The sequence below is a fragment of the Dipodomys spectabilis genome, unplaced genomic scaffold, assembly GCF_019054845.1.
Source record: "Dipodomys spectabilis isolate Male_0828 unplaced genomic scaffold, ASM1905484v1 ptg000062l, whole genome shotgun sequence".
Taxonomy (NCBI): domain Eukaryota; kingdom Metazoa; phylum Chordata; class Mammalia; order Rodentia; family Heteromyidae; genus Dipodomys; species Dipodomys spectabilis.
Genome location: NW_024870739.1, coordinates 1,782,107 through 1,809,844, shown reverse-complemented (window position 1 = coordinate 1,809,844; position 27,738 = coordinate 1,782,107). Strand labels below are relative to the sequence as shown.

Below are 27,738 nucleotides of genomic sequence, written 5' to 3'. Positions count from 1 at the left end.
CAATATAAATCCATTGGCTCTGTACAGATGTTTTTCACCTTACAATAGGGGTGTGTCCTAGTAAACCCATCCTAAGTTGAGAATGTGGTAAGTAGAAAATGCAACTGGGAGCCCAGCACAGTGCATAGCATCTGGTGGTTCCCCTCCTGATCCTATGGTTGACAGGAGCAGCAGCTGGTAGCCGGAATTGCTGGAGACTATTCTATAGCATTTACTTAGCCCAGGAATAGATCAAATTTCAAAGTTTAAAGTATGGTTCATAGCAAATTCATGTCACTTTGTCACCATTGTAAAGTTAAAAAAAGACTGAAGGTAAGTTGAGAATTTTCTGTGCACTTATATGTATGTGTACATGTGTGTATGTATATACTATATATAGAAATGTCATATATAAAAACTACACATAAACTAATATGTATATTTATGAATCACATATATGCAAATGGGCCATCTTGTGTGAAAAGGTGTCTTTGTGAATACCACATGGCGATCCTTAAGTGTTTCACATTGGTTTCTCTGGAGGAAAAAAGGAGTTTGGGAGCTGAGATTTGGGGAGCCTGTTGAAATTCACATGTTGTTTGGGAAACTTCTGCGTACTTAAGTTAGGCAGAATCTTGCATAAGCTGAATAAAGATTACAAAAAAATTATAAACAGGAGAAATTCAGGATTATTTTTTTAAGCCAAAAGAAGGGCAGAGGAGAGTCAGGTTCTGGTGGCTCATGCTTATTATAATCCTAGCCACCTAGGAAGCTAAGACTTGAGGATCACAGTAGAAAAGACTCTAACCAGCAAAAAGCTGGTATGGAGGTATGGGTCAAGTGGTAGAGCACCAGTCTTGAGTGAAAAAGCCAAAGGAGAGCGTGAGGCCCTGAGGTCAAGCCCCAAGACAGGCATAAAAGTAAAAGGAAATGCCAGAGGAGATGAAGCAACTCCTACCAGGCTCAGCTGCCCAGTCTGACCCTGACTGGCTAGGGAAACACCCGTCCCATTCCCCCTTTGGCTGGTGGCCAGGTACCCATTGGTCCTGTGTGAAGTAGGGGTGGCAGCCATCAGCCTGCTGGAGGAGCCCCACATGAGGAGCCCCTGGCACCTGGGTAAGTGCTCTGACCTCCTGTTGCAAGCACATTGACTCTCCCATTCATCCACATACCCTGGCAGAATATTTTCGAATAAATCATGAGCACGGCAGTTACATTCTCCAAACCACACTGGAAAAAGGATTATGGTATTTACTGTGGGGACAGCAAGATTGATTTTTCACCCAGAAAAAAATCTGCCAGGGCCTTGATTTAGGGAGCCAGCCATCAGCGCAGGTTAGCTCTGATTTATATCAACTTGCCTCTCTCCCACAGGCTCCTCTTCTGCCCCAGTGGACAGTATGAGGTGGGACAGGTCTGCAGCAGGTGTGGTTCCTTTAAAGATGGCCAAACACAGCAAGGCAAGCACAGCTGAACACCCATGCCTGAGCTATTTGTGTTTCTAGCCCCTTTTTCTGACTATGGTCTCTTTTCTAGGCATGGGTTTCCTGGATTTACAGTAAACACCTGATGATAGCTAAGCAAAGCACTGTGAACTCTGCACAAGGTGGACTTCCATTCTGACTTAATTGCTCTTGGCTAGATGAGTTTGATCAAGTCAGTTTATGCCCCTGGGCCTTGGTATTAAATAATAATCTTTAACTTCATATGGTATCATGAAATAATAATAATCTTTCCTTGTGTCATGAAATAATAATAATCTTTTACTTCATACTGTGTCATGAAATAATAATGATGATCTTTAACTTCATATGGTATCATGAAATAATCTTGTAAGGTACTCAGTTTGTCTCAACAAAGCCATAGCTTGATTTCGTATGACTCAGTCCTCAGTTACTATTTTGTTTTGTACTGATAGTGAGATTTGAACTCAGGGCCTCACACTTTTGCTTAGATTTTTTTTCATACAAGGCTGGTACTCTACCACTTGAGCCACACCTCCACTTTGGGCTTGTTTTCTGATTCACCTATGATTAGAGTCTCATGGACTTTTCTGCTTGGGCTGGCTTTGAACTGTGATCTTCAGATCTCAGCCTCCTGAATAGCTAGGATTGCAGGCATGAGTTACCAATGCCTGACCCTAGTTAAATACTACTAACTGCAAACCCTCTCTACTGAAGTTCCCTGGGCCTAAAGGCCCAGTGATGTTGTTACTATAGGTTTTCAAGAATGGATGCCTCAATCTCTGTTCCAAGAGCCTCACCCAGCTGTTCCTCTGTGTCCCTGGCTGCGGTGGCCCATGGGAGATACAGCCGTATCCATCAGAGTCACCCACAGATACACTGTTGCTACTCCACACTCAAACACGTCTGTCATCTGCTTAATTCTCAATCTACTTCAGACAATCATATCCCAAAGGTTCTGGATTCATAGACAACATAGAACGTATAACTGCCATGGACAAAGCCTTCCTTGGTGAGCTGCAGAGCAATCGGCTACTTTACTTCTACTTGCCTCCACACAGAAAAGACCAACTCAGGAAGACCCTGAACCTCTCTGCCTCTATTGAAGGCTTACCTTCCCATTGCCTAGCACCTGTCCTCCATCTTGACATTGTCTTGTGTGATTAACACCAGGGTAGCTACTCCTTCTAAGGAAAACCTCACTCCCCTGGTATATGGTGGTCATAGATTCTGGCTCCTCAATCTTCAATAACTCCCCCCAAAGTATACTGATGCTCTTTCTGTTTCCTCTATAAGTGAGGAGTGGGGCAGGGAAGGGCATCCTGCTGTTGCTGAGTGAAGGCCTCCCTCTGCTATTAGAATGGCACTGGGTCATGGCATAGCTCATGCAAAAGCAGCATGCATTTTCTTGCAGCTTCTAATCTCCTCCTCCCATGATCCTCTCTGCCCCAAATGGGAGTGGGGACCACAGGTCTTGGGGCTTCATAACTGGCTTCAGCTTGAGCTCCCAAACAGAACTCTTAAATTCTGAGTTTAAAAGGCTTGTATTCAGGTAAATGGAGATTTCATGGTTTGCTCCAAGAACAACTTATGAGTATTTGTGTTACTAAAAAGCACATCAGGGTGATTTTCCTAAAGGAAAGGAAGAGTTACCTGCCCCAAAGATGAACCTAAGATTTGTGGAAGGAACTATGAAGGCATTGTGACTTTCTGTGGTACTGGGGTTTAAACTCAGGGCTTCTCATGAACTAGGTTGGTGTTCTACCACTTGATCACATCTCCAGCTCTGTGTTTTGCTGGTGCTATTTTTCCTTTCTTTAGAATTATTTCCTTCAAATGCAAAGGGGTTGTAAAAGGTGTTTCAAGTTAATACGTCAATTTATGTGTACATTGCATTTAGGTCAATGTTACCCCTTCTATCATTCTGTCCCTGCTCCATCTTTAACATTACCACTCATCTCTTCAAGTTATTTCTTTTCTTTGTTTCCTTTGAGATAGGTTTTCACACTTTTTTACCTGGGTTGGCCTCAAACCTTTCCTTCTGCTCAGAGCCTCTTGATGAGATAGGATCGCATATGTGAGCCATGGGTGCCTTGAAGGCATTACGGCTTTTTTAGTAGCAGGGTTGTCATTCCCCAGCTCAGTGCACCCAGTGCTTAGGAATCTTAGTAGCACAAAGCCTTGGAGACACGACTGTGCAGATACTGTAACATGTATGGAGCCCAAGGTAGGAAGGGATGCTGGCATTACCCAGTGCATCTCTAAGCATCATTAACTACCCCTTCTGAAATGTCCTTTCTGGTTTGCCTTGTATATTCTCCACTCTAATATTTTAACAGTTTTCAAAATATACAAAATTGATCTGTTTTCAATGGAGTGGTTCCATCTCATGAATCAAGACCATTCTGCTGCTTGCATCTTTTATGCCTGTGATAAAGTCCTTTCTGTGCCCACATGGGGCCAGCCTCCTCTGCCTTCACAAAGCCACATTAAAATGATTCAGGCTGGTGCCCATCAAACCTTAATAGCTAGAATCAATAACCCTTCTCTCCACATGGGATTCATGAGTGCCTCTTTCCCCAACAGGATTTCTACACAACAGAAACATCTACAAGGGAATGGAGGTGCAAGGTGATGAAAATAATCTGCTTCTATATGCATCCAGATTAATCAAGGTGCTTAGGAAGAAATTAATTCAATTAATGAAAAGTAAAGTGTAATGCAAGTGAAATGGGTTTCACAACAGTTTATCCCAAGCTGGGCGTAACTGAGACAATGTCTTGGACTTAGACTTCTGCTTCCAGTCCCCGTGAAGGGAGGCTGAGGTCCACACAGCATTCCCCTCTTTCTGACTTCCTCCCATCTTGTCATCATCAATGAATTCAACCAATTTCCCTAAATTAGCAACATCCATTGCTTCTGAACAAGAGACAGAGGCTGAGCAGCAGAATGTTCAGAAAACAGTGGTCTATGCACATAATATTCACTATACTTGATTGATATCTAATTATCTTGATGTCCAACTACTAAAACCCAAAAGGACTTAAATATCTACTGTTGATTAGAATGTCATTATTCCTGAGTATGTATCTGTCACATAGGGCAATTTCAGTTAATGACACGACAGTGTGATTTATTGTTTATGGACTCCTCAGCCCTCTTTTAACCATTAATCGGCCTCTAATCAATGTAGGTCACCCTGGTAAACTCTTTAGGGCATTTGCTGGAGGACAGGCTTAGTCTCAGAGAAGTTTAGAGGCCTCTGATATGTCTCCATCCTGGGAGATATAGCTTGGAACTGAACTGTCCCTGAAAAGATCATATGTTGAGCTGGTTTACGCCTGTTATCTTAATTACTCAGGAGGCTGAGATCTGAGGATCAATGGTCGAAACCAGCCTAGGCAGGAAAGTCTGTGAGACTCTTATCTCCAATTAACCAGGAAAAAAAAGAGCGAGAAATGGTGCTATGGCTCAAGTGGTAGAGTACTAGCCTTGGAGTAACAAAGCTCAGGGACAGCTACCAGGCTCTGATTTCAAGCTTCATAACCAGCACACACAAAATAGACCATGTGTTGAAGCCCGTGTGTCTTATTAGGAAGTGGTGGAACCTTCCAGAGGTAGGGCTCAATGAGAGTCCTTAGAAGTGTGGCCTTGTTTCTTCCTGCCACCATTAGGTAAGCAGCTTTGCCCTACCATGCACTATGTCTACCTCGCCAAAAAAACCTGAACAAAGGAGCCCACCAACTACCATCATGATGGAAAGGTCAAAGGCCATGAGCCCAAATCACCCTTCCTTCCTTGGCAGTTGATTTTCTTAGGTGTTGTGTCACAGTGATGGAGAGCTGCCTACTGCTGCTAAGGCACTTTGAGGTGATAGTTATCTTAAGGCTGGAGGCAAATGATGAATTGCAGTGGTTTGCATATTAGCTTGCATATCAGTTCATTGCCTGAGAAGCTGTGAAAAAAAAATCCATATGTCCTTTCCAACAATGAAAGCAAGTATATTCATTGAGTGAACAAAGCCAAGGGGTCTATGTGTGCAAGGACCATGGGTTCATACTCACTTGGAGAAAAGAGGAGCCAGGGTACTTTGCGGGCGAACCACTGGGTGTCCATTTTTTGCTGCGTAACAAGGCAACATGATCCCAGAGGAGTAAGATGAATTGAGAGAGAGGGGTGGGGCCTAGTGAGTGTCTTTTGCATGGGGGGCAGTGAGGAAGGGAGTGTGCAGGCTTGGGGTGGTGGGAGGGGAGTATAGGTCTGTGGACAGCAAGCATGCCAAGCAAGTATGGATACTTCTGCATAGGTCTGCCTTGGCTTCGTGGGAAGGTCCCGGAGTATCTTCATGAATAACATTGTCCCTATGGGTGTGAGAGAAAACCTATTGTGTGGCTCCATTCACAGAAAATTGGAGCCATTCCGTGGTGACAGAGAAGAGCTAGCGCTTAAGGTTGGGTGAGAGGGTGTGTTTAGTCAGGGAGCCAAGGGGTCATTTGAGTGAGAGGTGTGTTCAGGAATCTTGAATGTGGTGATAATGCTAGAGGGGGATGTATATGCCAAAGCTCATCCAACTGCACACCCCTCATGTGTGCAGTTTAAGATCCAGCCATGACATCGCAATTAAACTGCGAAACCATTCATGAAATGTCGTCAGAATTTCTCATCAAGGGCAAGGCTTTGAAATACATCTGGATTTTGTCCCTGCTCCTTAGATGGAGAGCCTAGGGTAAGTGACTTAAGATCTCTGGGCCTCAGTGTCTTCCTCTATAAAATGGGAGTTGCAACCTGCTTACCTCGTTCTAGTTGCTGTGTCAATGAACTGGATGGTAATTGAGACACACACACAAAGCCCCCAGGTAGTGCCTGACATTTACTTTTGCTGCCCACTGAAGAGTGACAGTGCTGGTAGCTGGTGGACGAGCCCTAGTGTGCACCTGTTTGTACATTTCCATGTCCTACTTTGCCCACAGGACTGTTAGGTAGGAACCTAGTGTCTGCAAGTGTTAAGGGGGAAGGGAGGGAGGCACTATGGACTCGGGCTATGGCCTGAGTTCAGCCATGAATCTCCCTCTTCCTCACCATCTCTGCAGCCCCTGCCCCCTCCCTGCCAGATTGTAGCTCTATTGATTTTTTTTGTAACAGTCACTAAACTGCTACATTTACCGACTCATTCAGTCTTTTATCATATCGAATAACACAGTGCATTTTTGGAAATCACATTGCCTTGGTTCCTTCATAGCCTCTGCAAATCAAATTTATTTTACCATTGAAAATGTCAAAAGGATTCAACCAAAGGAAACCCGATGATTTCTGGGATGGCAGGACTCTGAAGCCAGCTCCTGGGCTACAGTGAGGAGGTGGCTTGTGCCCTCCGCTCGAGAGGCTGTCTGTATATATTCTCTGAGCATTGTGGGGAGAACACAGCTTTAGGTCTCACTGGGGCATGCTTTTATGGGAGGAAGGACCCATGGGAGGCCCAGAGGGATGAATGGTACCATTAGATGAACTTTCCTGTAGCAGGTTGGGAGACATAGAACCTTGGAGCAGTGGCTCTCAGGGAGGTGACCGGCCGGAGAGGCACAGACTCAGGCCCCAGCCAACTCATTCACAGTACAGAACTTCAGGCCAGGTTTGCACACATGGAACAGGGCCATGAGGACAGAATTCACAGGTGGATTTCAGGACCTGGTTGCTCTGGGATTGAGTCCCAGATCTGCCATTTCCCAGCTGTGAGGTGTTGCTTAGGTGGTATAACTTTTCTGAGAGCCTCATGTTGGCCCCCACATCCAGATTTCCAGTCTCTCTCTCTCTCTCTCTCTCTCTCTCTCTCTCTCTCTCTCTCTCTCTCTCTCGATATACATTGATTCTAAATTCGAATCTAGACAGACTGTGAACATTAGGCAATTCTATAAAATCATGTAAAGTATACAAGCACTCATCTAGAGTTCTTGGGGATGGTTCTCCAGAGGCCTAGAGGAGAAAGGTATCCATGTGTGGAGGAGAAATCTCAGCATACCTTGATGGAACACCTACTGAGGGCCAGGACCTACTGTGATACTCCCTGAGGATGCAAATAGTTATGGTCAGATCCCTGAGTCCCAGGTATCAATATCTGTTGGGACACAGGCATTGGCAGCAATGGAGGGCTACTCAGAGGCCTGTGTTAGAGGAGCAGAGGTGAGACCAAAGCATCTGGGCTGTGGCAGGAGTGGCAGGTGCATTGGTGGTTAGTGGTTAGTGACAGAGGCAGATGTGCAGCAGGACTCGGGGTGGCAGGTGGCAAACATGACAGATGAGCCTCAGACATCAGTCAGAGCCAGCTCCTGGCATTCTGACATGGGTCAAAGATGGAGAGAGTCCAATCCTGGGAGGAGACTGTGGGTGTTTTACATGGGATTGTCTAGAGTCCCCAAGCACACCCCTGAGAACTGACTTTCAGGATAAGCATAGAGTTTCACCCTCAGGTAAGATTTGTCACAGAAAAAGCTACAGAGAAGGAGAGCCGCAAAGGGAGCAGGTGCATGGAAGGAGGGCAGGGAGAATCCCAGGTGTGGGCCCCCAGGGGACTCCTTCAGCAGTGGCTGCTCATGGCTACAGGTGTGAAATGCACCCATCAGGGACCCTCACCGGAACCCAGTGCCCAGAAATGTCGTTGCAGGTCAGGTTATACAGACACCCTTGGCCTAACACCTAAATCCCAGACTCCCAGAAAGAAGGCATAAGATGGTTATACAACAATGTAGGCAAGAGCCTTCTATTACCTGAGGATGCAGTAGCATCCTCAGGCTGACTTGCATGAACTTTTTCTTGAAGGAGCAACCATGGCCTGCTATGTGCTCTTTCCTGCCCATAGGACAAGGATTCACTGAGTTTGCCTGGAAGCCCTTGTGTTATATAGATTGGGGGTGGAACAGGCCAGAATGGAGGCAGAGAGGCCAGAGAGAAAGCAGAGACACATTTTCTAGAAGGAGAATAAGAGCCACCATTGCATAGTACTTACTATTGAGGTGCTTGTTGAAGATAATGAAGTGAAGGCATTGTGTGGCCTTCTTAACTTTGAATAATGTACCTATAGAAATAACTAGAATTTTCCATTCATTTGTTCAACTGACGTTTACGAGTTTTTAATGGGACAGTGCTGATTTGGGGGTCAGATGCACTGAGATGAATGAATGTACTCTCTACTTTGAAGCATTTATCTAGTTCAAGACACAGATGCACAAAAGTTCTAACAAAATGGCATAATGGAAGAATAACAGTATTTTCCAGTTACAATCAGCTGGAAATTCACTTTGGGTAAAATGTAAGCCAGGCAATAAAGGAATCAGTAGGAAGGATGTAGGAAAACAGGGAATCAAAGAATACACTGTAGCACCCAGGAAAGTGAGTGGCTCCAGGGATCTGGTGAGGAGAAAATGCAAGGTTTCTTCAAAGCTCTGGGGTAAGAAACTAAATGGCTCTGAACATTTATCACCTGCTGATAACCTGAGGACCTGTGGGAGAATCTGAGTGGTCTCTTCAGGTCAACACTGACCTCGCCAAGTCTTTTTGGTGGATGGCACTACTAAGTCCAGAACCACACAGAAGGAGGAGCTCTCCACAGAAGTGTACATTGGGTTGCCAGAACAAGGCTAGACTGGCTAAGGCTCATGGCCCAGGACTCATAATTCTCCCAAACTCCATTTTTGTTCTCTTTTTTCTTTTTGTCAGTTGTGGGGCTTGAACTCAGGGCCTAGACACTGTCCCTGAGCTCTTTCACTCAAGGCTAGAGCTCTACCACTTTGAGCCACAGCACCCTGGTGGTTTTCTGGTTGTTTATTGGATAGGAAATATTACTCATTACCTTCCTCATGTAACTGTAACCCCTCTGTACAGTATCTTTACAATAAGAATATATACAAAAAAAAGAGACTCACAGACTTTCCTCTTCAGGCTGGCTTTGAACTGTGATCCTCAAATCTCAGCCTCCTAAGTAGCTAGGATGACAGGCATGAGCCAGTGCCCTTCTATTCATGAATTTTTTAGGAAGGTATAAAATTGCCTAAAAGAAAGACAACATTGCTTGGCATTACAGCTAAGCAATTCATGTAACTAAGTTCTTGCTACTATAATTGTAGAGCAAGGATCTTGTGGAAGTTCCCAGAAATTTTCCTTAAAAGAGTGCAGCATTCTTTGCCCACTTCTTATATCCAGCATGGGTCCCGTGTGTGTGTGTGTGTGTGTGTGTGTGTGTGTGTGTGTGTGTGTGTGTGTGTGTGTGGTCCTACAGTATTTGGGGAGTGTATCTTTAGTCTGCTCTTTTTACTAGTCATCAACTTGCTAGTTGATGGTTTTGGTTGATTTCTTGTAGGAGAAGACGTTATACTGATACCTCTTTGGGAGTTGATGGCTGTAGGAATGGTCTCCATGACTGACAGCTCAGCTCTCAAGGCCTACATAGCTGCTTAAAAAAAGTTACAGTGTGTGGGCTAAGAAGGTGGCTTAGTGGTAGAGTGCCTGCCTAGCATGCATGAAGCCCTGGGTTCAAGTCCTCAGTACCACATAAACAGAAAAGGCCAGAAGTGGCACTGTGGCTCAAGTGGTAGAAGGCTAGTTTTGAGCAAAAGAAGCTCAAGGACAATGCCCAGGCCCTGAGTTCAAGCCCTTCAACTGGCAAAAAAAAAAAAGTTACAGTGTGTGTGAAGAAGTTGGAGGAGGCAGTGGGCAGAGAGACCAGTCTACCTGCACTGAGAGGACCAGTGGCTATCTGGTCTCTCATTTGGCTTGTGTCCTCTGCTGTTGAACTGTGGCTTTGGTCCCCAGAAGCCTCCTTAAAACTGTGGAGTGGGATTCCCTGGCCTCTGAACTTATGGAACTACATCTGAGCCAGACCCCCAGCAGCTTCCTATGAATGTAAGTTTGACTCTAGACAAAAGGAACAGCTAAGTCTAGGCCTACCTTGGTGAATTTCTTCCACTTGGCAGAAAGGCAACTATGATAAGGCTCCTTTCACCATGAACAGGAGTCTCCAGGTAGCTCCTTGGAATGTCTACAAAGCAGGAATGACTCCTCGTGGGCTTGGGGGGCAGGTAGTCAGAAATGTTAGTAGCTCTCACTACTTACACTTTTCCAAGCATGCTAAAGACCCTTTATGTGGCTGTACCCCATTCTGCCAGCACTTGATAACTTGGGATGTAGACAACAATCAGATGCAGTCATATCCTAACTTCCTCCATGTCCACAGCCACTAGCAAGACAGGGGGAGCAGTATTGGGAAATCCAGAATAGCATTCAACGAAGTAAGTAGGGCTTTTCTCCGAGTTGCTCCAAGGATCTAGTCAGCAGGAAAAAGAACAATGTGAATATCACAATGTGATTTAGTGTCTTGGTCATTCTTTTCTGCAAGGTGAGAAGAATAAAGGGAGACCAAGGCTGGTGGACCAGGGGGCAGCAGTTGCTCACCACAGCCACGAGTGGGAGCTCTTGGGCTCCTGTGGTTTGTGTTTAGACTTGACCATGAAGGGTCGGAAGGTGTCACAGTAACCATGTGACTTTGTCTGATGTTGCTGTCCTCAGAAACTGCTCATGTGCTGTAGAGCACCAAGCTTCACTGACAAGGTGGGGCAGATTCTCAATTGTGGGGGAGGCTCTCTTCTTTCTCACCAGAAAAGAGTCTGTCTGACCAGACATTTTCCCTAGTCCTCAAACCCGGAGTCACCTCCCCAGGGAAGCTCAAAGGTCCACAATAGAGAAGGAAATGTTTTTAGAACATGAGTGTTTTGTTAAATAATTAAACCTAATTTCTGTTTTAAGCTTTTCAGTCAGCTGCGTGGTGGGAACATGTAATATAGTAACATTTTAATCTGAATTTTTGTGTTGTATGTTGAGATCTTGACTTCAAGGTGGCAAAGGAATGGGGTGAGGTCTTCAGAAGAAAGATGAGTGCTCTGATAAAAGAGGTTCCATGGAGTTGCTATCCTTTGTCCACCGGGCAGACACAGCAAGAAAGCGCCATCCAGCAGCCTGGAAGCAGGCCCTCCCCAGACATGGACTCTGCCTGCACCTGGAACTTGGATTTATAGGCCCTAGAACTGTAAACAAAAACATGTCTGTCATTAATAAGCCACCTGGTCTATGGCATCTTGCTACAGAGCCCAGGGAACTCAGACATCAGCCATTGTGTTTCTGGCTTTCTCCATGGCTGCATCTCTTTAGGAAGCTGACACAATTGTGGGAGGGCCAAGACCCACAAATCCTCAGAGTGATGTCATCAAAGTGACTGCTGGAGGAAGTCATATATGCTGGGATCTTGTTTTGTTCAAACAGAGGGTTGTATTGATAGTAATACTAAGAGTTGCTGGAACAAATGAACATGTTTGGCAATAATTTCAAGTTATCTTACCTGAAAATAGAAATATAATTTACATTCTTAAAAAAAAAATTGTTTTGACTGGTCCTGAGGCTTGAGCTCTGGGCCTGGACACTGTCCCTGAGCTCCTTTTGTTCAAGGTTAGCACTCTACCACTGGAGCCACAGTGCCACTTCTGGCTTTTTCTGTGATTTGATTGGAGATAAGAGTCTCTTGGACTTTCCTGCCAGGGCTGACGATCCTCAGATCTCAGTCTCCTGAGTAGCTAGGATTACAGGCAAGAGCCACTGGCACCTGGCTTTGCTTAATTTACAATCAAATAAGGGAAAAATACCATATCTGCAATAACAACAAAAACTTGATCAAGCCAATGGAAAACAATGGAAAAGAAAACTAAAAACTACAAGTCATTATGTCGAAAAACTGAACTTTACATCAGCGGTGGGGGGGGGGAGGGAAGGGGAAGATGGGAAGGGGAAACAAAGGAGGAGGCAACAATGCTTGATAAGAAATGAACTCATTACCTTGCTCATGTAATTGTAATCCCTCTGTATGGTATTTTCACAATAAAATAAAAAGAAAAACGAAAACTAAGAACTAAAAAATGAAAAGAAAATGTTGGGAAAACAAAACAATCAGAAATAAATGTAAATATATCACTCAGTATAATAAATGCAAATGTAGTAAAATCATCAGTTAAAACAGATTTTTAATTTGACTTTTAAAAACCTCAGTAAAATGACAAAAGAATAAGACAGATTCAAGTAAACGATAAAAAATATCAAAAGTAAAGACCAAGACAATAATAGACTCAAGTTGGTATCAGTGGCTCATATTTATAATCCTGGCTATTCAGGAGGCTGAGATCTAAAGGATCATGGTTTGAGGAAAATCTGGGTTACTAGACTTTATCTCCAATTAACTAGCACAGAAAGATGGACTGGAGGTGTGCCTAAAGCTGTAGAATACTATGCAGTATCAAACAACCTCAAAAATAACAATAGGCTTGCAAAATAATTATTAATATCAGATAGATTAACTATATGGCGAAAATTACTAAACGTATTTATGACAGACATTTTATTATGTGAATCAACATTTCAGTGGGTAAATATAGACAGTGGGTGATTGTAACATTTTTGTCAGAAACAAATTAATAATATATATTTACATATCTATCTATCTATCTATAGTTGGTGCAGATCCTGGGGCTCGAACTCATTGTCCCTTAGCTTTTTGTTCTCAAGGCTAGTGCTCTACCATGTAAGCTGTATATCTACTTCTGGATTTTTGCTAGTTCATTGGGGATGAGAGTCTAATAGACATTCTTGCCTAGGCTGGTTGCAGGCCATGATTCTACAATCTCAGACTGGAGTAGCTAGATTACAGGTGTAAGCCACCAGAGTCCAGCAAGAATATTTGATTATCATTACATATAAAATATAAATTTGAACCTGGCAAATGGAGAATATATGTGGAATGATGTGCTACATAGAGAGTACAAAGAAGCCTCAACAAATCCAAAGGATCTTGGTTACTGACTGGTTATCTGTCTAGCATGCAATAAAATTAGTAATCAACAACAAAGAGATGGTTTAAACATCTTTTTGGGAACTGAAAAGTACATTTCTAAATTATTCATGGGTTAAAAAAGAAAATCATGACAGAAATTACAAGTATTTTGAATTAAAAATAATGGAAATACATATCCAAGCTTGTCTGATGTCATTCCTCTAGTTCTTAGAAAGGTCATTTATAGCCTTACAAACACTTATTAGGAAATTAGAACAGCTGCATATAACCCACAGGCTAAGCAATTCACTGAAGAATCTAAAATAAAAAGGATAAGAGAAAGATGGAAATAATGAGGGTAATGATAGAAATTAATACATAATAGACTTGGAAAGGCAAAAGTGAAGTCAGTACCCAGGAAGGGGGTACTCAAAAGGGGTGGGGTGGAATCAAGGGGAAAAGAGGTGGACAAATGAAGAGGAAGAAGAGGGGGAGAATTTAATCATGAGTCGAATGCGTCTATTACAAAATTAAGAATAAAGGAAGGAGTAGGATGGATGACAATGTTGAAGAGGGTGATATTGATCAACATATATGGTATTCATGAACTGCTTTGTTACATGGAGACTCCTTTGAACAACTACTTAAAGATAAGAAGAAAATAAAGAAAAAATATGCAACAGAACCAACGAAGAACAGACACATAAGGACAGCCACCAAACTAAAATTGAGTTGCCTGCAAAGACAACATTTTTAACATACTTCAGTGAGATGGGTCCAGAGAAAGAGGGAGGGCACTTCCATGAAGAAGATGCAAATAAAGAGACAATGTTAGCCAGGAGCTGGTGGCTCACAACTGTAATCCCAGCTACTCGGGAGGCTGAGATCTGAAGAGCATGGTTCAAAGCCAGCCTGGGCAAGAAAGTCCATGAGACTCTTATCTCCAATTAACCACCAAAAAATCAGAAGTGGTGCTGTGGCTCAAAGTGGCAGAGCTCAGGGACAGCACCCAGGCCCTAAGTTCAAGCTCCATGGCTGATGAGAAGGGGGGGAATGAGGGGAGGGGAGGGGAGGGAGGAGAGAGGGAGGGAGGGAAGGTGGGAGGGGGAGAGAGAGAGAGAGAGAGAGAGAGAGAGAGAGAATGTCCATAGAGTCCACCGATTTTTTGGGCATGTGCCAGTGGCTGAAATGTAGCTCATGGCATAGTGTGGTGAGTGTTGTCTCTTGGAGAGATCCTTAATTGCAAAGCTGCAATTAAACTCTGGAGAAGAGCAATTCCCATCAGGTTAAAAAACCCTTTACTCAATTTTGAGAAAAGGAATTCAGCCTAGCATTACTTGTTCCGGTGTGATTCTGGAGCCGAGGAGTTTGACGAGAGGAAGTTAAGATCAGAACTCAGATCTGAGAAACAACTGAGCAGAGCCGCACAGCAAGGGCTCATCATTTGTAGAGGTGAGGCAGAAAATCCACCACTGAGAAACCACACTCCCCAGGGCTATGTGCTCGCCATGGTCCCACTGGCCGCTTTAATGATTGTGTACTTTCTTTGAGTAAGTTCCTTAATGAATCTGAGCCCCAATACTGCTCCCTTCTAGCTAAGAGTATTGTGTGCTTACCTTATGGAATTAGAAAGTTGAAGTAAGATGATGAATGTGACATTCTGAGTGCCTCGGGTATGCACTCCATAAAGGAAAGGGTTAGTGGCAGCTATGGCAACAGTCATCTGCTCTAGTGAAAGAGTGAGTAGCCCAGATACAGGAGTGATATGCTCGAGTGAAAGAGTGAGCGGCCCCTGTACAAGAGGCATGTGAGAAGCCTGAGGGAAGAGCAGTTAAGTCAGATGGACTCCTAAATGCCACTCAAAGGGTTGACTTCACACGGGCCAGGAGTCACATCTGGTTTATGAGTTTGAGTTGTGCTATCTTTAAGCAGGGCATAAATGGAGGTGTGTGAGGATTCACCAGCAGGAAGGAAAGTTTCCTCAGTGGAAAAGATACTTTGGGGTACTAGTCTCCCAATATGTCTTGGTCTTACCAGTACTTTAAATCCCCCACCCTCTTTTTTAGGGTGGAGATCAGTCATGGGGCTTGAACTCAGGGCCTGAGCACTGTCCCTGAGCTTTTGTGCTCAAGGCTACCATTTTGAGCCACAGCTCCACTTCTGGTTTTCTGGTGGTTAATTGGAGATAAGAGTCTCACAGTCTTGGGACTGGGAAGGTGGCCTGGGTTTGATTCCTCAGCACCACATAACCAGAAAAAAAAACCCAGAAAAAAAGGCTCTGTGGCTCAAGTGGTAGAATGCTAGCTTTGAGCTGAAGAGCTGAGGGACAGCGCCCAGGCCCAGAGTTCAGGCCCATGACTGGACCCAAAAACAAAACAAAACATTGCAAAAAAACAGTCTCACAGTCTTTCCTGCCTGGGTTACTTTGAACCGTGATCCTTAGATCTCAGTCTCCTGAGTCGCTAGGATTACAGGCGTGAACCACCACTACCTAGCAACACTCTCCTCCCCCCCCCCCCCCCCCCGCCATTTTTTTGTATATGTGCTCAAACTCAGGGCCTAGGGGCTTTCTCTTAGTGTTTTCACTCAAGGCTAGCACTCTATCACAGCTCTACTGGCTTTTCTGGTACTTAATTAGAGGTAAGAGTCTCATGATATCTCCTGTTAAGGCTTGTTCTGAACCACCTTCCCAGATCTCAGCCTCCTGAAATGTTAGTATTATAGGTCTGAGCCGCAAGAGCCTGGCTCAAAATCTCCACTCCTTTTGGAGAAAAATAACTTTTTTTATTCCTTTGCAGTTTCCTGAGTTGAGTTGCACCAGGATACTCTTACTCTCTCTGTCTCTCTGCCCTTCCCTTTCTGTCCCTCTGTGCCTCTGGGTGTCTGCCTCTCTGTATGTATACAAGTGGGTATATTTCAATATTGGTGACCACTAAAAGCAGAAGAGTAGCCCCAGACCAATTCACTCCATAGCTATGTTGATTAACAAGAGTGTCATGGAGGAATGCTCTCCCAGCCTGATGTCCCCTGTTGGGATGGAAGGTGGGAGTGGAGCCTGTGCGTGGGAGGTACTCTGTACAATTGGTCACTTCAGGGAGGCCCAGGGCCTGTGAGGCTTAGCATAGAAGGCCTGTTCACTGCTCACTGCTGGGGACAGCTGGCTTAACACCAGGGCCACAGGGCTGGGAGGATTTCTTGGTGGAGCAGTGATGGAGAGACATCATTGGAGCCCCAGATTATCACCTCCAGCATCACCACCACGCGCACCATCGTCAATCAGCCTTTTTCTCCCCTTTCCCCATGTTTCTGCCAAGATCTACTTTAATCCTCCCAGAAGTTTGGGGACAGAGCCTTTACCTTTGTTACCCTTCCCCCTCCCCCATTTACTGTCGCTCTCTGTCCCAGGGGAGAAACTCAGGGTGAGGTTAAAGGTCTGTGGTGAGGAACTTGGTCTTTGGCCCATGCTTGGTGTCCTGGCTGTTTTCTTTCTTCTCTGTTCAATTGTCCCATCTGGGCAGCCATAACAGGTACATGCAATTTGGTTAGAAAGCCAGGATTTTTTAAAATTTTGTGCTAGTACTGGAGTTCGAACTCAGGGCCTGGGTACTGTCCTTTAAAGTTTTTTTCATTCAAGGTTGGTACTCTGCCATTTGAACTACACCTCTACTTCCAGCATTTTGCTGGTGAATTGGAGATAAGGGTCTCATGGATGTTTTCTGCATGGCTAGCCTTGAACTGTTATCCTCAGATCTCAGCCTCCTGAGTAGCTAGGATCACAGGTGTGAGCCCAACACCCTGCTGAAGCCAGGTTTTATCCACAAGTTCCAAGTAGTATCTTTCACCAGGGGGGAAAGCTATTTTGTTACCTGTCTGTTTCCCATTTATTGCTCAATTGTGTCAGAACCCAGGAGGAGTGGATCCATTATTTATTGCCATGTAATGCATACAAAATTACTGCAAACTGTCAGAGGCTGACAGCCATAATGTCTACTGCTCGAGGGTCACCTGCAGTCATCCAGACGGCTCTGCAGGGCTGGCTCCTGTGTCTGGGATTGGTGAAGTGTGGACACACTAGGAAGGGCCTTAACTCCGATGTGTGTGGCTTCCTTCTCTATGGGAAGCCTAGGCATGTTTTCTGTATGCTTTTGGGAGGAGGAGCTGGGGGGAGGTGGGAAAGAGTAAGGTCTGCTAAGCCCACTGGGTCTTATCTAGTAAGCTACAAGGCCTTCTGAATTCAAAAGTGAATTCAGACTCACCTCAGTAATAAGAGGGACCTTAAAGGGCTCAGATGCAGGAGGAGTAAGTCAGAACTGGGAGCATCGCTCTGATTGCGTCCTGGAAGCCCACCACCGTGAACTTGTCCCCACAGCCAGTATCCCCTCCTCCTCCCAGATCCTTTATCCATGGGCTATCCCAGGTTCTCCTGGGTGTTGAATGTGAGTGTCTCCACACTGTAATGATACAATCTAATACCAGGGGCATTGGAGTCCTGATATTTGCTATTCCTGCTGCTTCCTCTCTCTTCCCTTGAGAGAGGAAGATACACCAGCACTTTCTTTTTCTATGTATTTATTCATTGGTTTGTTTATTTATTGAACTCAAGGTTTGGGTGCTGTCCTTCAGCTTTTTCACTCAAGACTAGCTCTCTACCACTTTGAGTCACAACTCTACTTCCAGGTTTTCTGGTGATCAACTGGAGATAAGAGTCTCCAATTAATTAATTAATGACTTTCAAGGTTGATACTCTTGCACTTGAGCCATACTTCTACTTCCAGCCTTTTGATGGTTGATTGGAGATAAGAGTCTTGTGGGCTTTCCTGCCTGGGCTAGCTTTGAACCCCAGTCCTCAGATCTCAGCCTCATGAGCAGCTAGGATTAAGGCATAAGCCATTGGTGCCCTGCTTCACAGCTATGCTTCACAGCAGCACTTTCTACAAGAGAAAGCTAAAACCCAGAGAGGTCACTGACCTGGCTAAGGTCACATAGCTGGGCTGTAGGGAGGCTCAGGGTCCTTTCCCTTACCCCATTGCTCGGTGACAGATGTCTGCCACCCCAGCATTGGCATACGGTCCTCTTGTCCTTCGCTTTCTCCCCAGTCACCATGCCAAAGGTTTCCTAATTCAGAGCGTTTTTCGGGATCTGGGCTGCTTAGCTCCTGTGGATGGGGAGTTGCCTGCGTCACCCCTGCAGCTTAATTAAAATGAAGATGAAGTGCTCTCCAGCACGGGTCGGCTCAGTGGCAGTCACCGTGCCAAGGACCCGGCAGGCCCTCTGAGGTGGAGGATTCTTCTGGAGCTTCTGCTCCGGCAGTAGCTTCCTCCTCTGGGAGCCTCATTATAATTCCTCTGGTAATTAAAACAACAGATGTTATAATTAAAAGGCTCCTCATTAAATCACAAATAACTGAAGCTTGAGGTGGGGTGTCGCTGAGCGGTGTCACCAAGTCACCTTTAGAGGGAATGAAAAGCAGGTGAAAGAGGAGTCTGGGTCCCTGGGCTCAGCTCTGTGTAGGGAGAGGCACTCTGGTTGGGAGCCTGCTGGAGATATGGCACTGGTAGGCATGTTTGGTTAGATTTCTGGCTGCTGGGGAAGCAATGCAAGAAGGTCTCCAGGAGCTGGCCAGGAGCCCAGTAGGAGAAGCCTGGGCAAGTCACCTCTTGCTCATTCTTTCAGGCAGTTCCCAAGACATCAAAACCTTGAGTTCTGAGCTCAGGTTAGTGGGAGACAGCTAAGTACCTAGGATATGTTGTTCTTACCCTGACTGGGCCATATTCGCCCTCCCTGAGCAGGCTTCACCTCTGAACCATAGTGTCTCCCTCTGAGAAACAGACAGAATAACATTTCACCCTGAGCAGGGGCACCCTGGGTTGTTTGCAAATGCTCTCTGATTCTGATCTTGGAGCAAGGATCTGGGCTGCCAGGAGGGGCTTGCCCCCAATCACTGGCCACACATGGCCATGCTGATGGTCCACTTCTAGCGTCTGTGCACACAGGGTCTCTTGGTGTATATATGTGTGTGAGGTGCTCCAGCTAGAATTCCCCCTCGCCCCCCCGCCACAGCACTGTTGTCTTCAGCCCTCTCCCCAGCTCCCCATCTGGGATAAGCAGGAGGGAGATGTGGAGAGCTCAGAGTAGTAAGCTAATGGTTTCATTGTCAGAGGCTGACATCAGCCCTTCCCAGAGGTAGACGAGATGCTGCAGCTCTTCCTGCCCATCCCATGTGGCTTCTAATTGCTCCTGATTCTTTCTGGACTTGACCTTAGATGACTCTCATTTTTCTTTAACCTATGCTTCACTGTGGACAGAGCCATGAGGCCCACAGAGCAAAATGCACACTGAATGGTAGAATGCTGAAAGTAAATGACCCTGCAGTGCTTATGACATACCCAGAACATTCGAGAACCTTAGGTGATCTCATTAGTTCTCACAGCAGTCCAATGGGAAGGGGAGAGGAAAAGTGACTAGATTGGTCAGGTGGGGCCTGGAGTGTGGCAGTGGCTGAGCTATGGGCAGGGAAGTTAGGAGCAGCCGGTGACCATAGCCTGCTGGCTACCTCAGGGCAGACTCCATTTGTGTAGGCCCCAGCCAGCACCACCTGGAGGTTTTTTTGCCATTTCTTAGCTCAACTCATGGAAGCTCAGGCTGAAGGTATGAGAGAAACTAATGCTCTACTTCTATATGGCCTGAGCCAGGCTTATAGGGTCATGTGGCAGCAGGGGAAGCGTGAAGGAAACAAGGGTCACAATTTAAAATGTGAAAATAAGAGAGGGAGATGAAAAGGGGGAATATGTCACTTCTGCCTTGTCTTGGAAACCCATTACCCTATACCCAGTCTAGTATTATGCCACCCATTAGAAAACACTATGAGTGTTGGTTGAATAGATGGGAGGATAGAAAATTTGACGGGTGGGTGGGTGAGCGGGTAGATAGAAAGTTGGAGAGGTAGATGGATGGATAGATGGAAAGCTGCATGGATGAATGGATGGAAGGATGGATGGGTGGGTGGAAGGAGGACAGGAAGGATGGATGAACAGTTGGATGGATGGATGGATGGATGGATGGATGAATGGACAGTTGAATGGATGGATGAATGATGAAAGATGGACAGTTGGATGGATGGATGGGCAGACCCGAGTAGTACATGAGCCCTATATCAGCATTTATTGAATGCCTACTGTGTTCTGGATGCTGAGTACTTCTCTCACTCTCACATCAGCCTACAAGATTGTCTTCATTATTCTCATTGTACAGAAAGAAAAGTGTAGGTAGTGGCTTGCCAAGTACACAGCCTGAGAGCAAAGTCAGCATCGGCATTAGGACCCTGACTGAGCATCTCCAAAACCTCATTCTTCCCACGTTGCCACTGAACTCTATGAACTCTATGAGGACCGAGTAGAGTTCACTGACTTTTAGACAGATCCTGGCCCTCCCTGTGGGTTCTGGTCATCTTCTTCTGCATGCCCTCCACATCTGGTCCTGTGATGTTGAAGGTTGTAGTCTCTGCCCTGGACGAGTCTCAGTTCTGGTGGCTACACAGCAGGAACAGCTCACCTTGGTGGATGCACAGGGGCTGGACGAGTCTGGCCCAGAGGCAGTCTCTACCTGGCACTGCCCCAAGGCTTAAAGATTTGAACTGGGCATTGAAGGCAAAGTAGGAGTCAGGACGTCAGGGGAAAGGGTGCTTCAGGGGGAAAAACAGCCTCTGCCAAGTCGAAGAGACATCAAGACGATGAAAGAGGAAGTTTCTTGATGGTAATGGTGGCAGTGAAGCTGGCATGGCAGGAGGGAAAGGCCGAGTAGGAAGGGGCTGGTGAAGGGGTGTGGCAATCTCAGAACAACAGCAGTACAAACGCTCTGTTGGCATTAGAGACGAGGATGTCTGTGGACAGGAGGGCCTGGTACGTGTTGTGAGGATAGTTCTAACTATCCTTATGAGTCATAAAATTATATAAGGTGAGATGAAATGACCCCCAGAGGCCAAACATTGGTTGCACAAATGGCAAACCTGAAGCCCAGATTGGGGTAGCAACTGGCTCAGCAATTCGGTTGCTGAGCAGGACCAAAAGCAGAAGCTTTCGGAGAGGTTGGCATTCTCTTCTGTCAGTTTTTTTGACTCTGGTGTCAGGCAGAAACCAAGCTGGTTGCTTCATGGATTGCAGAATTGCTGCATGTCTAGGAGGTTTGTGCAAAATGATGCTCATAATAAATTCTCTCCCCTTGAGGACAATGAAGTTCAGAAGGAGTGGGGGGGTGAGTGCTTGACAGGGGCCCTGATCAAAGCTGAATCCAGACAACAATACAGACTGCCAGCACTGGCACCTGGGGGAGAGAGAGGGATGCAGGCAAACACAGCAGCTCTGGACTGGGAGGAGAGGAGGGCGCTGTGCGCTGGGCTCAGATTCAACTGGAAAGACTTGGAAAAAAATTATATGAAGTAAGCCAGGCCCAAAGAAACATAGGTCCCATGGTTTCCCTTATTTGCAATTAGTATACATCTTGGACAAGCAGAAAAGGTCAAAAGCTATGTACATATGACCAGATAAGATGATGCTAAGCAAAATGAACCTCAAGATAGAGACCTAAGAGGTTTTATCTTTCTTGCTATTGTTTTTAATGTATTTATAATGTACCGTGTGATTACTTTTCTTCTTTTGTATATTCTTCCCCCATGGTACAACCCCTGTCTTCACTGTTTGATTCTGGTGTCCTGCATCTTGTATATACATTTTTTCTAATTTGGAGAGGGGAAGGGAAATAACAAAATGCTGAAATAAGGATACAGGTTGACCCATTGTAACAATGAGATGCACAAGACACTATGTTGAAAAGGAACTTGACAACTTGGGTGGGGGGGGGGCGAGAGAAGGGGGAGGTGGGGAGGGAAGGGCTGGTAGGGAGAAAACAAAGGAGGAGGTAACAATGCTCGATAGGAAATGTATTCATTATCTTACTCATGCAACTGTAACCTCTCTGTACAGTATTTTTACAATAAAAGTATATTAAAAGAAGAAAAGAAAAGAAAGAACCAACAGGGCTGAGGTGGAAGCACTCACAGCTGCCAGCTGCAACCACCTCCCCCTCAGCAAGGGAAAACATGGTCCCTGACAGTCCCAGGCTCTGTTCCACCCTTATCTTAACATGAATGCCTGTGTCCTGAGGGACTGGCATGGTCCATTTGCTACAGAGTATCATCAAAGCATGTTTTGCAGTGCAAATTTGATGATGTTGTTTTAAAAAGCCAATCATTGTATCATTTTGCTGTGAAACTTTTCCAAAAGAGTGTTTCGGTAGTGTGCCATTGAAAAAGCAATTAGGTAGATAACTCGCTACCAACTTAGAATTGGATAACCAGATTCAGAGCCTGATCCCATATCATTTGCCCCCACCCACCCACAATCTTTCCTCCAGATGCCATCTTCTAAGATGCCAGGCTGGTGTATCAACTCCTCCCGGAAGCCTTCTTGGATTATATCAGTTAACACTGTGTTCCCAGAATGAAGGTCTCGCAAGGGCTTCTCAGGTTGTCTTGAAGCATGAATGTCCTTCTCTTCCATAGCTGTCTAACTCCTATGTGCAAGTCCCAGCCTTTTACTGGCTGTGGCATGAAGACTGCTGTTGGGCTTTCAAGCTAGCCATGCAATGGTTAACACGTCAGAGTTAATTTCTTTTTCTAGGCCAGTAAGAGACCCTCTCTTGTCTGCAAAGAACCTCATGATATAAATTCAGGTGGCCACAATATTATCTCCTTACCTTTGTGGTCCAATTGGAACGAAACAAGGCATAGGCCCTGCTCACACTCAAAGGGTATGGTGGACTTGTTGGTTGGGGGCCATCTTAGAGTACATCTACCATAGAGATATCACAGTCCTCTGTTGGGTTCCAGAGTCCCATTCCTTGACCAAACCTTTGTAAATAATACTTGTACTGAACTCTCAGATGAGTCAGCCTTGAAATACTGTTTTTGTGCCTGAACTATCCTAAGACTAGGGCATGGCTACACATGAGAAGATAAAGTTCCAGGGGAAGGTTGGAAGTGGGGGAAGCACGAGACCAGACCAACCATATATGGACAAGAAAGCCCAACTTCACTGGTATTCAGTAAGGGAGAAACTGGTTTGTTTTTGTTCTCTATACTTGTGAGGACAGACTGGCCTTAACTTCTGGGACCTTTCCCCAGTTTTGCCTCTTCCCTGCCCCTTATAGCAGAAGAGAAATGGCCTGGCTGGCTATCTTTGTTCCTCTCTCCATTTGCTTTTGGAACTGCACCAGCTGCAGACAGCCTAGCTCTCTGGGATACAGCTTCGTGTTACACATTTTCAAGGAAGATGTGTGAAGATGTTCATGGAAAGCCTGTATGTGAAGATGCCTGGCCTGGTCCAGCCGAGTCTGGGGCGGTTTTGGATTGTGAGGCTCAGATAGAGAAGCCCGTGAGTGCAGCATAGACAGGCTTTTACAAGTCCTGCACCTCATGTTTTGAGCTTCATCTGCAAGATCTGTGTGTCTCCCTTGGCTTGTTGCACACCTGTGACAATTGTAGATATTTAAGTTATGAGAGTTGTACCTTTTCAAGGGAAAATGCTCAGTTTCTGTGAGGAGGGCATCTGACTTATTTGTTGTTAGAAGTGTAAACTGTCACAGGCCTACCATCTTTCTTTCCTTCCTTCCTTTCTTCCTGCCTTCCTTCTTTCCTGCTTTTTTTCCTTCCTGCTTTCCTTCCTTCCTTCATTTTTATTTATCTTTATATTGGATTACAAATGTAAGCCACTAGTACCTAACGCCATAGACACTAGTTTCATTTTTAGGTTTGGGTAAGAAACTAATCAGAGATGCAGAGATTTATCCACAAAGATTCGTTCTAGCCCTGGGAATAAAAGTCAAATCTTGAGGCAAGAATAATACATGCTTATCAATGGGAAAAATGGATAAAACAACCACAGTACAACCAGCCTTGAAATACAACTAGCTCTGGAATACGATGTAACTATTGAAGCTATTTTCAGCAGGCATTTGGAGATGGCAAAAAGTGATTATGAATGATGCAACACTAACAAGGGAGATGAGAAAAGTCTCAAGCATGTGAAACCAACTATGAAAATTTGGAAGAAAATTGATTGTGTTGGTTGTGTCTCACAGTTACAAGCTCTCCTTATTTTTTTTCTGTTTTTTTATTTGTTTGTTTGTTACAAACACATATCCTACCACCCACTTAGTTTACACAGGAAAAACACAGTCCCCTCTTTCTGGGATCTTTGATTGCAAGCAGAGCGTGACTAGCAAGTGTTCCTACAAGAGTATTGTTTGTTGGTCTTTCACAACAGGACATTGACTTCTTCCTGCACCCTGCAGGTTGCCTGGAAGCTGCATCCTGGAGAAGGAAGCTGTTCCTGCAGGCAATTTCCTGACCTCTCATGCTGTAGCTCCTCTTAAGGGCTCTCACTGTCTTTCTGAATCTCCATTCTGTTCCCAGAGAAGATATCTGATACCCACTAAACAGCCATGGTGCACCTAGTGCCCATTATCACAGCACTGACAGCTTCCCTGAGACAGGGTCCCACATGAACACACAATTAGAGCCCTGCCATTGCTCTTCATGAGGGTGCTGAGTTGTATGACTCTCCACCTTTGGCCTAGTGGTAGGCCCTTTGTCCACCAGGAAATGCCCGTGGTGAATTGCTCCAGAGAGGAATAATAGGAATAACAGGAAGTATGTCAGTAAAGAAAAAAACACCTCTAGAAGCAACAGTGTTTGTAGTAGTATAAACTCAAGGTTGACCCCTAAGGTGGTGCTGGTGGTTGCCAGAGAAAGATGGTGCTGGTGGTTGCCAGAGAAAGAGAGAGAGAGAGAGAGAGAGAGAGAAGAGACAGACATAGAAATAGAGAAAGAGCATCCTGAAACCTTGTCATGTTAGCAATGAGAACTAGCTCCTAGACTTACCCTCTTGGCTACCACAAGCCAGGGAACTGAGCCCAGGAGGTCTGGACAGCCATGAGAAAAGAAAAACAATGCTTGAGAGGGCTCTGGAGAAACATGTGGTCAGATCCAGGACACTGTGTCCTGTAGGCTTGGGGATGAAAAGCAATGTGCCAACAGCTCTCTGAGATGGTGACTTTCATTTGCCACATCTCTCTGCCTGTGAGGACAGAGTGCTGGTCAGGTCTACTACCAGCTGGGTGAGGAGGAGTCTGGCTATGGAGGAGAGACCGGGAACTCCTCAGCAAGGGGAAGAGTTGTGCTAAACCACCACCTGGGATGGTGGCCCAGTTCAGGAGTTTGGCACAGGTTAAGCCTGGGTGAGGAGCTCAGTCAAAGGTGGCTGGCCTCATCCGAATTACAGCTCAGCAACCACAGGACCTATTGTGTGGCTGGGGTGGGGCCAGTGTTCCTCCCAATCTCCAGGAGAATCCATGACGTAGCAGGAGAGGCACAGATTGACTGCTGGCTCCCATCTGCTCTGCATCTGAGTGATTTACTAATGAAAGAACAACTCTGAGAAACTGTGGACTAAGAGCTCAAACCTCCTAACTGTTCCTTCCCTTCCTGCCTCCTCATCTTCCAGTTCAGCCTCCCCTGCATAGCCCTGTCCAGTGGTGTGCACCTCTGAGGCTAGGCAGATGTGTCGTGGTAGAATACAGCAGGCCTGGAGCAAGCTTGTGACCTCTGTGAACAAGAATAATTCCATATGGGCCTTATCTGGGACTTCCTGTGCTGTGTGTTTAGTAGCTGGGACAACCAGGGAGTTTTTCCTGGAACAGGTGGTTTTTGCACTGACTGATACGTCTCTAGCAGGCAATGGGACCAGGACCCAGGGCTACCAAGAGACGCACAAAAACCTGGCAAAATGATCAAAACCCTTTTCGAGATGTTACTTTATTTCAGACACAATATTTTGATAGTTTCCACATAAGATGAATCAGAAACATATGCATTAATTTCTCCCTAAAATATATACATATACTTGTTTTACTTGGCAAAAATGCAGCATGAGATATGATGAATATGAGGCAACTGAAGAATTGTCTTGGAGCCAAAATGGAGACGTCTCAGAATACAGAGCATCTTGCTGCTTATACCTCCAGCTCACACAGGGCAGGGACATGAGACAGTGTCCTCTTCCCAGATGCTTTTTCTGAGCACATCCTACCACTCAAAGCTCCACAGTCATGCTAGACCTCAATGTGTTCCTTCCGTGCAAGCTGAGCTCATTCAGGCTAAGAAGCTCATTCATGCCTTGAAGTAGACAGTAAAGCTCCAGAATCTGCTTGATAGTGTATGTTTTCATCAACCTCTCCTTTGTCCTTCAAGGGTTCTGATGCAGGTGACCCTTACAGCTGGCCCTTCCCACAAGCATTTGTGATACAAGTGGTCCTTACAACTCCCATGGAGCAACTTTGTGCAATGATCCATCTACAAACCTTGAGAGGTTTTGTGATGATTCAGTTTGGCATTTCTCAACCTTGGATGTAAGATAAAACCAAAACTTCCTTCACCATGGGGCTATCACCTATCCTACTTTGGATGAAAATGGTCCATGGGAGGTGGTTTCTCCATAGCTTAGACTCATGGACAGACTGTCTGTGTGTCCCTGTGGGCATCTAGTGCAGGGGAAAATGGACAGTCCTCCAAGCATAGACTTGTGTGAGCACCTCCTCAGAACTGCAAGGCCAACAGGATGTATTCACGCAATAGACCTGAGGACAGAAGGTAGAGAATAGGATTCCATCATATCAGTTGCCTATGATGTGTAACAAATCCCCCTCGAATTGCTAGAGTGCTTGGGGACCCCACCAGCACCTGGGGGCGCACCTCTCCCGGGTCCGCTCACTCGATCTCAATGACTGGCCACCCAAGCTGCTGGCCATCATGACCGCCATGGGCAACACCCTGGCCAACAGCATCTGGGAAGGAGCCCTGGATGGCTATGCAAAACTGGGGCTGGAAGCCTGCAGAGAGGAGAAGGAACACTGGATCCGAGTACGAGCAGAAGCTCTTCCGGCCCCGCTGCCAAGCTTCGTTGTGCCCCTGGGGCAGCAGTTGCTTTGGGCCATGGTGGAGGATGACCTGTGGCTGCTGGTGATGCTGCAGGTGCACGGCTCCAAGGAGGAGGTGAACGGGACCTATGGGGACGGGGACGCGTGGACAGCATTGCACCTGTCCAGCACCATGGCCAATAAGAACTGGCATTTGTGATCTGCTCTGGTTTCTGTAGGTCATTTTGGCAAGGTGTTTCTGAACCAGGGCCTCTGGACACTGTTGTCACAAATGGCTGGAGTGTGTATGTGCATGTATGTGTGTATGTGTGTGTGTGAGAGAGAGAGACAGACAGAGACAGAGACAGAGAGAAAAGTGGTTGGGTATAGCTTCCTTATCGACAACCTAGGGCTTCTGAGGACCAGAAGCGTACTGGCTAGACCGGGCTTCTAAATCCCAGAAGTGTA

The 27,738-nt window shown here is 45.6% G+C and overlaps 1 protein-coding gene across 1 annotated transcript; it reads left to right on the top strand.

The window, feature by feature from the left end:
- The first annotated feature begins 82 nt into the window (after positions 1-82).
- Positions 83-27,490, top strand: LOC122108606 (arf-GAP with GTPase, ANK repeat and PH domain-containing protein 3-like). The gene is made up of 5 exons (XM_042680594.1): positions 83-87; positions 1,013-1,095; positions 1,354-1,404; positions 4,029-4,117; positions 27,071-27,490. The coding sequence occupies exons 1-5, from the start codon at positions 83-85 to the stop codon at positions 27,488-27,490; spliced, it is 648 nt and encodes a 215-aa protein (XP_042536528.1).
- The last annotated feature ends 248 nt before the right edge of the window (positions 27,491-27,738 follow it).

Bases quoted from the DNA above. Each gene is read 5' to 3' on its own strand.
- LOC122108606 (XM_042680594.1), top strand. The intron at 1,096-1,353 runs GTAAGTGCTCTG...TCTCTCCCACAG, and splicing joins GAGGAGCCCCTGGCACCTGG to GCTCCTCTTCTGCCCCAGTG. The intron at 4,118-27,070 runs GTGCTTAGGAAG...TCGAATTGCTAG, and splicing joins ATGCATCCAGATTAATCAAG to AGTGCTTGGGGACCCCACCA.